The following is a 9,708-nucleotide window of genomic DNA, read 5'->3' on the forward strand; positions in this document are numbered from 1 at the left end:
AGACTAAGAACCAGGAAAAGGCCCTGTGCCCTGTGGACTGGGCAGCTTCGGGCTTTACCAATGGCAAGCCTGAGTCCGAAGGCAGCTTCCCCGTCTCGTAAATTAGGATGGAGGTGCCGCCGTGCTTCACCCGCGAAGAGGGACGCCCCAGTGAACCCAGGGCGGATTTATTTCTGGGCCGGATATTCTGAAGCCAGGGTACTCCGAGGCCTGCCCTTTTGGTGGGGGTGTCTGCGGGCACCCCTCTCCCCGCGTACCCCCGGCGGAGGAGGGAAGCCGCTTCAGCTACCACGCGACGGCACCCGCCCGGGAGCCTGCGCGCAGCCCGGAGAGGCCCCGCCCCTCGGGCCGCCGCGCGCCTGTAGCGCGCAAATGTCCCGGGTCGGACTGGAGAAGGGGAAAGCGGGGGAGGGGAGCGCGGCGCCGGGGGGCCGGGCCCCGTACGTCGCGGCGTTCCTTCCTCCCGCCTCTTCGCCAAGCCCTGTGTCTCCTCGCCGCCGCTCCGCCCCCCCCTGGGTCCCGGCGCCCTCAGCCAATGACGAGGCGGCGCGAGCCTCTTCGGCCGGGGGCGGGGCATGCGCGCGAGGCCTGGCGCGCCTGCGCCCTGCCGCCGGCCCCTCGCCGTGAGGAGGAGGAGGTGGAGGAGGAGGCGGCTCGGGGAGATCGAGCAGCGAGCTGGATCGCGGAGCGTGAGTGAGGGAGCCTAGCCGCTTGCCCGCCCGCCCGCCCGCCACCGCCGCCGCTGCCTCCCCTCCGTAAGCAGGAGCCCGGGCCGGGGCCCGGCACGCCGCCCGCCCCCCACCACAGCCCCTCCCTCGTCGTCAGGCCGCGAGGGCAGCGCGCGCGAGCCCAGGGGGAGGGACAGCGAGCGAGCGAAAGAGCGCCGGGAGGAGGCGGCCGGACCGAGCGAGCGCCCGCGCGTGTGGCGTGAGGGGAAGCCGCTGCCCGCCCCCCCCCTTCGCCTTCCCTTCTCTCCCCCTCCCCGCTCCCCCCCCGACCGCGGAGCAGCACCATGTCGGCGCCGGCGGCCAAAGTCAGTAAAAAGGAGCTCAACTCCAACCACGACGGGGCCGACGAGACCTCAGGTGAGGAGCAGGCGAGGCGGGGGCCGGCCCGCGCCGCCATCTTCGCCGTCCGCCCGGCCGCAGGCCGCCGGCGGGGCCCGGGGCGCGCGGGGCGGGAGGTGGGGGGGCCCCCGCCGGGCGGACGGGCCGGCGCGCGCCTCGGCGCCCTTTTTTTTTTTTTTTTTGTGCGCGCGAGGCCCGGGGCCGGGTGGCGCCGCGGCGGCGAACGGCGCTGCGAGGCGGGGGCGCTGCGGCCTGCTCGGCGCGGGCGGAGGAGGCCCCCCCTGCCGCGCCCCCCCCCTCCCTCGCTCTCCTCCCCCTCCCTCCCTCCCGAGAAGCCTCTCTTTATTGTGCTCCGCCATGATGCCTCGCTCCCATCAGCCGCCGCCGCCACATGGTGCGGCCGGACGCGGCCCCGCGCCCGGGCCTTCGCGCGGCTATCCCCCCCCACCCCGCTGGCCCCTCCGCGCCCGGCCCCTCGGGCGGCGCCCCCCGCACCCCCGACCCGGAGGCCGGCCCCGGCGCGGCCCTCGGCCTCGAGCTGGGGCGGGGTGGGGGCGCGGGGAAGCACGCGGCCGGCGGCGCCACGGCCCCGGGGCAGCTCGGAGGATGCTCGGGCCGGCCCCCACGTGGGGTAGCCAACCCCGTGGCGGCAGCGCGCTGAGAAACCCGGCGCGGCGGTCCCGGGGTGTCGGAGGAGGGTCTTTACAATGGCTCGTTGGCAAAACCTCTTGGCCTTGTCCGTAAAGGCTTTTCTCGGCAGGGGGGCTACCCCAACCGGGGCTGGTTGCCGGAAATGAACCGCGCGATCCGGCCCCTTCACGCCCACTTAGCTTTGTATAGGTTTTGCGGTCTTCACCCGACAAAAGGGCACATTTCCCTTAGCACACCCCCCACCCCCCACTTTCCTCCTCTCGGCTCTTTGGCTCAGTTTCTGACTGCATGCTTGCGCGTTGTAAGTGTGCTCCAAAGCCGTGTGGGGCTGCCTCTGAGAGCAGCCCGCCTGAAAATGGGGTTGGAAGGTAAACTGGAGTGTTTACAGTGTTGGGAGTTTTAAGGCCTTCCCCGTCTTGTAGGCATGTCTGATGTCTTAACAGTAATCGATACTGAGCAGTATTTTCAGTATTATGAAAGGTGCTTCCAACCTGGAGATAGGTGGTGTCCTAATTTTTGATATTGTTGTGGGTTTCCGTATTCTAGCTACTCTTTCGTAGTCTTAACAGCATGATTTGTGAGCACTCTTCTAATTGAAAAGGAGTTTGTCAACTGCACGCATGAACACGTGGAGAGCATGCCTTGTAGTAGTAGTAGGCAGGTTTTTTTTAAAGAGCTTTATTGATATAACGTCACAGACTGTTAACATCAGGAAGGAAAACTAGTTAAATTTATCTTCAAATTTAGTATTGAGTCTTCTTCATGCACTTTTTTTTTTTTTTTTTTTTTTTAAAAAGAACAGCAAGAAGCAATTGAACATATTGATGAAGTACAAAATGAAATAGACAGGTAAAGTTTTTCTCAGTTTACTTTGAAGTTTTCTGACCTGATTATGTTTTGGTAATCATTGAAACTATGGCCAGGTAAATTTGTATCTACTGGCTAAGTGGAGGTGACTATAACTTGGAAATATTAGGATTCAGTGGTATTTTTTCTGTGATGTATTTGTAGGTCACCAAAAAGTTGCTAATGAAAGTACATTGACCTTGTATAAAGATTGGGATTGCTTTCATAGGGGGAGGAATTGTTGCAGTGTGTGGACTTCTGATAGTATAGTATTATGGCATTAGTGTTGCTCTGACTTGCCTAATAACTTTGTTACTTGATTGGCAGCTTTTTCTTCTTGAGAGAAACAATTGAGGTTAGCCTAGTAATGGAGTAGATAAAGTATAAAATGTTACCAAAATGCTGTTTTGGCACTTTAAGAACTGTCAGTTACTGAGTGCCTGTTGGCAAAGCAGTTTAGATTGCCATCTCAATTTTCAGTTGAGTCTTTGGCTGCAAAAATCTAGGTGATTTGGTTATTACAAATAGGTACTTTGCATTGTTCTAAAGCTAACAAGAGTCAATAATTTTAATCTCAGCCATTTTTGTATTTGTTAAGTACCATCATTGGTCAACGTGTCTTTTCATTTGCCTCAGACTTAATGAACAAGCCAGTGAGGAGATTTTGAAAGTAGAACAGAAATATAACAAACTCCGCCAACCATTTTTTCAGAAGAGGTCAGAATTGATCGCCAAAATCCCCAATTTTTGGGTAACAACATTTGTTAACCATCCACAAGGTATGTGATAACAGGGCATTATTGAAGGATATGGGATGTCCACTTGTTGTAAAGGGGAGGGATCTTGGTTGAGGACTTGATCCTACATGTTGGTTACCTGCAGAAGTTGAAAGAGGGAGAGGCTTGCAATTAATGCCTTCTATTTAGAAGAGATCATATGCTAATGTGGGGTTGTGTTTAATTACTTGATAAAACATGGCTCTGACTCTGAGCCATTTGGTTATTCAGTTAATAGTGGATTTATGAAACCAAATTTGGGCAATCTTAAAAGGGATCACTGAGTTGTACGTTTGTATAATCACTTGGTCTCCATGCGGGTCTAGTGTCTGCACTGCTTGGGGAGGAGGATGAAGAGGCGCTGCATTATTTGACAAGAGTTGAAGTGACAGAATTTGAAGACATTAAATCAGGTTACAGAATAGATTTTGTAAGTATCTGTAACTCATTTGTCACTATGGAAATTAACTTGAGCTTTGTTTAGAAGGGCTATTTGTATTGACTTCTGATTCTCTTATTGTTTATTGTAGTATTTTGATGAAAACCCTTACTTCGAAAATAAAATTCTCTCCAAAGAATTTCATCTGAATGAGAGTGGTGACCCATCTTCAAAGTCCACTGAAATCAAATGGAAATCTGGAAAGGTATTTGAGGACTTCTGCATTAATATTTTGTAGAGTTTGATTTAGTTGAACCATTTAGCTAATACTTGGTGTTTTGGTGATGTGTTAAATGCAGATCCTTAAAATAAAAAGATCTGTGTTAAAGCCAAGTACAATAGCTTATGGTCTTACAAGTTAATGAAGCAAGTTTTTGTAGACATGGACTTAAATCATTTTGAATTTTACACTGTGGCTTTGTTTGCCAAAACCTATTTCTGTCTGCATTTAAGTAGTAAACATAAATACTTTAAGTCATACTGTCTCAAGATACTGGTTGTTGAAGTAGAACTAATTTTATATGTATTAAAAAGCCAAATCTAGACAGTAACTTTCAAGAAAAGGTTGGCATAAAAATTTGACAGCATTCTTTGCAGACTTAGAATCCTAAGGTTTCTTCTCTTTATTAACTGTACTTTTTATAATTTCACATAAGAACAATAGTGTAGATCATATAATGTCTAGATTTTGCTCTGCTTTTGGGTTAAAACCTTATTTAAGTTGTAGAGACAAGGTATGGAGAGCCTGTATATCATAAGTTCTTCCATCTTCATTTAGGATTTGACGAAACGATCAAGTCAAACACAGAATAAAGCCAGCAGGAAGAGACAGCATGAGGAACCAGAAAGCTTCTTCACCTGGTTTACTGATCATTCTGATGCAGGTGCAGATGAATTAGGAGAGGTCATCAAAGATGATATTTGGCCAAATCCGTTACAGTACTACTTGGTGAGTTCAGAATGTTCTTTTATTCAAGGTTGTACTTGTTTCATTTGTTTGAAAGTGAGTTCTTAAGGTAACCTTTGGTTTTGGTTTTCCCCTAGGTTCCTGACATGGATGATGAGGAAGGGGAAGGAGAAGAGGATGACGACGATGATGAAGAGGAGGAAGGATTGGAAGATATTGATGAAGAAGGGGATGAGGATGAAGGTGAAGAAGATGAAGATGATGATGAGGGGGAGGAAGGAGAGGTAAAAAGATTTGGTTAAATCCAAACAGATAATCTTCAAAGAATTCACCATGTTACTTTGGAGATTACATATATTGTGTAGTGAAACTGATTCAACTAGTTGTGGGGAGATGTGTAAAAAGGATAGGTTGTTTTGTCCAGGATTGAAGGAAATTTTGATAAGTATCACTGATTTAATTAGTTCTACTTTTGTGGTTAGTTTTTATGACTAGTCAGTTATGTCATTCCCTAGCCAGTACTCAGTGAAAGCACTGTGGACATTACAACTGCCCAAATTCTGACAAATCTCCCAAATAACAAAAATAGGCATGTTTTGGACAAGCCATTATAAAATTTTTCGAGTCAGATTGAGATGGATTAGGTTTGGCTTGATTACTTGGTCTGAAAGATGTCTGATTTGCTTAGTGCTGGAAGTTAATACATCTGAAACGTCGCTAGGTCTTTCAAAAATCAGATTGGGATGCAGACTGGGAAATTCTCTGGTCCAGTGGGTAGGATTCAGCACTCTTAACTGCTAGGGTGCAGGTTTGATCCCTGGTCAAGAAACTGAGATTCTGTGAGCTACGTGGCCTGAGGGGGAAAAAAGTAGTTGATGCAGACTGGTCTATAGTTGGCCCTTCATATTGATTGTATCTATTGGTTCCCATTCTTCAGATTCAACCAACAGCTGACGTTGTTCTTTTAATTGTCGAAAGTTCCAAAAAGCAGAACTTGAATTTGCTGAGTGTTGGCAACTATTTTACATTGTATTCACAACTATTTACAGTGTAATATTACAACTAATCTGGGATAATTTAAAGTACATGGGAGAATATGAGTAGGTTGCATGAAAGTACTGTGCCCTTTTGTTTAAAGGACTTGAGCATTCAGAGGGTTGTGTTGTGTTTTGAAAATTTGTATTGGCTTCGATGAGCTGTATGTGGGATCTGAGCTCCCCAACCAGGAACTGAACCTGTGCTTCTTGCAATGGAAGCATGGAGTCTTAACCACTGAACTACTAGGGAGCCTCCCCTGAGGATTTTTATATGTGGAGGAGGTTTTGAACCATCCCTCACACATACCAAGGGACCACTGTGGAGGTTCATAAAATTCATTTCCCCTGGCATGTCATCATGTTCTGTGGGGTCCATCATGGTCCATGTGAATATTGGGGACTGACCTTAGAATAAATCCTAAAGATTAACTGCCTGCTTTTTTTTCTTACAGGAAGATGAAGGAGAAGATGACTAATGGAACACTGATGGATTCCAACCTTTTTTAATTTTCTCCAGTCCCTGGGAGCAAGTTGCAGTCTTTTTTTTTTTTTTTTTTTTTCCTCCTCTTGTGCTCAGTCGCCCTGTTTTTGAGGTCTCTTTTCTCCTTTATACCATGGTTCACAACTTATTTGGGGAGGGGGGAAATATCTTGAGCAGAATTCAGTGGGAAAAGAATCTCTACCCCTTTCTGTTTCAAATTCATTTTTATCCCTTCCTGTCTCAACAAAAACTATGGAATCAACACCACCATGCTCTGTGGGAAAAAAAGAAAAACCTTCTGCTCCCTTAGCTCTGCTGGAAGCTGGAGGGTGCTAGGCCCCTGTGTAGTAGTGCATAGAATTCTAGCTTTTTTCCTCCTTTCTCTGTATATTGGGCTCAGAGATTACACTGTGTCTCTATGTGAATATGGACAGTTAGCATTTACCAACATGTATCTGTCTACTTTCTCTTGTTTAAAAAAAGAAAAAAAAACTTAAAAAAATGGGGTTATAGAAGGTCAGCAAAGGGTGGGTTTGAGATGTTGGGTGGGTTAAGTGGGCATTTTGACAACATGGCTTCTCCTTTGGCATGTTTAATTGTGATGTTTAACGGACATCCTTGCAGTTTAAGATGACACTTTTAAAATAAAATTCTCTCCTAATGATGACTTGAGCCCTGCCACTCGATGGGAGAATCAGCAGAACCTGTAGGATCTTATTTGCAATTGACATTCTCTATTGTAATTTTGTTCCTGTTTATTTTTAAATTTTTCTTTTTGTTTCACTGGAAAGGAAAGATGATGCTCAGTTTTAAACGTTAAAAGTGTACAAGTTGCTTTGTTACAATAAAACTAAATGTGTACACAAAGGATTTGATGCTTTTCTCTCAGATAAACTTTTAATAAGACTTTCCAAGTTTGACTTGTGTAATGTTACTGTCAAACTTTTTGTCACCCTATCTTCGTATTTTTTGATACGCACTTTGCAGGATGACCTCAGGGCTATGTTGATTGAGTAAAGGGATTTGAATCAATGTATTAATGTCTCCATAGCTGGGAACCCATCATGGGTACAATTTGCCATCAGTTTCTGAAAATTTTCACATCATTGGGGATACCAGATCGCTGAAAACTCGGTTCTGAATGTGTTGTACCTTTGATTTGTATCTCAAATCATTTCAAAATACGGGCTTTTATTTACCTAGATATTAATAGTGCCTGCCACCACCATCAGACAGACCTGGTGCTCCTCTGCCGAGTTAACACAGGGCAATTGTTCGCATGTCTTCACTGGCACTGTAAGATGTGGCCGAGAAGACAGGCTTTCAGAGTAAGAAGTCCATGTTGGTGGTAAGAAACTCAGGTTAGGAGTACTTTTATCTCAAAGTACCAGCTTTTTAGCAAATAGCTCTCCAATGAGACCTGTCTGTGTGAATCCGAAGGAGATGATGGACTGCTCTATCTGCTAAATGCCATTGTGCATAAATCACATTTTGAGAAGCTACCTAATGCATAAGCGTTTTAATGCTGTAAAATATAGTAGCTAAAATTAAATGCCACTTAGCTTTTTCAGAGATGAATTAATGGACAGCCGGGTCAAATTCAAAGCTTTTTGATGTATAAAAACTTTATAAATGGAACTACTCCATCAGTAGGCAAAGTGTAACAAAAACCTGTCTAGATGGATAGTGTGTAATTTCTGCACAGGTCTCTGTAGCAAATACATCACTGTATACCGGTCAGGAATCTTGCTCCAATAAAGGAACGTAAAGATTTTTTTGACTGGGGTCATTCTCCTTGTTTCATAGAGAAATGTTACTACTTACTTTTGGATTTAGATGATAAGCTAGTTTTTCTGCTTTGTTTTTGTGTTCAATGTGACTGGGAAATGGGGAGAACTGCCCCTTCAGGTAGTTCAGTAAGTATAGCATAGGTGCATACATCTACATGGAAAGGTATGTTTGGAAGTGGACAAATTAACTGTTATTTGAAAGGTAGTCAATTCCTGAGGGGATTCAGTCTTTTGATTTTGAGGTCTCAACATGTGAAGGGCTTTTCGCTAGAGAAAAGAAAACAGTGGTCACTTGAAACAATATTCATGAAGTAATAACTGATTTATGTTTCACAAAGACATCTTAACCAAAACTGGTTTTTGTATGCTGGTGCTGTTAGGTTACTTAATGAAACTACTATGTTAATTGTGGGGGATGTGCTCAAAAGATAAGACCCCTTAAAGGGAATTTCTTCCAGATTACTGAGACTACCCTTTAGATTCTCTTGTGCCTAATGGAGTGCTAGACTGTGAGAAGGCAGAAGGGGCAAACAGTGTAGTCTGCATTGTTCCCAACTGCAAGGAGAGTTTTTGGGCAGGCCCTTAGATATGTTTTGAAAACTACCAGGTGAATGGCTCAAAGCTCCTTCCGTACAAGGACATGTAAACAAAAAGTGCTTGTTACGGTAGTTTCTCTGGGACATTTACTTGCCAAGCTGTGCCATACTCTGCTTACGAGGAGAGCTTAATAGCTACATGAATTGGGACATAGAGGACAGTAGCTTATGTGTTTTACATTTAAAAATTTCAAGGATTCTCTGCGGTTGAGGTGGTCTGACCGCCATGACAGGTCCTTATGATTTCAAGCAAGTGGCTCTGAAATGCAGCTGGTGACCCTAACCTAAATGTTAGGCTGACAAATTTGCTTTAACATCTGACCTGCTTCACAAATGTGTTAGCTGTTTGCAGGCTTCGGATGAATGTATACTTGTGTTTCTGAATTAATTTAGTAATCTTTATCATTACTGTTTGATGACACATCTGGTTTCATGGTTTCACTTGAGCTCATAAACAAATTTGGTTTTTCTGCCTTTTTGTTAGGTTTTGCTATAAAACCCTAGTTATTGCAAGAGTGGAATTATTTGGGGAAAAGAACGATGTTCAGGATTTCGTGAAGATTGAGACAGACTCTAGGAGACGAGTATATAGCAAATTATTTCAGTTGTTTAAAAGGACAACAGCTTATTTTGAAAAGTCTATCCCTCACCATAGCAAAAGTCAAATTTTGTATGCGTGGCTGTATTTAATGGAGATTTACAAGTTCTATTTTTAATGAATCTTGAGGGGAAAGGGACTACAGTTTTGTGAGGAGAATAGGAAGTGGAGGGTGTGTGCCAACTTGATTAGTTAGTGACATTGCATGCTCAGATGCAAATCTAAGGGAGGTAAATCTAAATGTAGGTGAAGTGATGTCTGCCATACCCAGAAGGAAAAAGAGATATAGAAAGGGGTAGATGTGCACTTATGTATCCTGCTGGGACCGTTCCTTTCAAGTTGATGTAACACAACTTTATTTTATTTTTTTGATGTTACACAATTTAATAGTTCATTAGCCAGAATTGTTTTGGGCTGTTCACTATCCACTGGATGTTAAATGTGAACTTCAGTTTTCCTAAGAATTAATGATTTTATGAAATACCATCACCCATCAGACATCTAGGTAAGATGCAGCTAT

At 45.2% G+C, this 9,708-nt stretch overlaps 1 protein-coding gene across 2 annotated transcripts; it reads left to right on the forward strand.

Moving 5' to 3' along the window:
* Window positions 1–588: 588 nt before the first annotated feature.
* SET (SET nuclear proto-oncogene) lies at window positions 589–7,071 on the forward strand. Of its 2 annotated transcripts, none has more exons than XM_043469753.1 (8): window positions 589–1,085; window positions 2,510–2,567; window positions 3,201–3,343; window positions 3,667–3,770; window positions 3,871–3,984; window positions 4,558–4,728; window positions 4,824–4,970; window positions 6,176–7,071. In XM_043469753.1, the coding sequence occupies exons 1-8, from the start codon at window positions 1,013–1,015 to the stop codon at window positions 6,197–6,199; spliced, it is 834 nt and encodes a 277-aa protein (XP_043325688.1). In that variant the 5' UTR covers window positions 589–1,012; the 3' UTR covers window positions 6,200–7,071. The 2 variants fall into 2 exon arrangements, with proteins under 2 accessions (XP_043325688.1, XP_043325687.1); XM_043469752.1 differs by lacking the exon at window positions 589–1,085 and adding an exon at window positions 2,059–2,086.
* The last annotated feature ends 2,637 nt before the right edge of the window (window positions 7,072–9,708 follow it).

This window comes from Cervus canadensis, chromosome 5, assembly GCF_019320065.1.
Source record: "Cervus canadensis isolate Bull #8, Minnesota chromosome 5, ASM1932006v1, whole genome shotgun sequence".
Taxonomy (NCBI): Eukaryota; Metazoa; Chordata; class Mammalia; order Artiodactyla; family Cervidae; genus Cervus; species Cervus canadensis.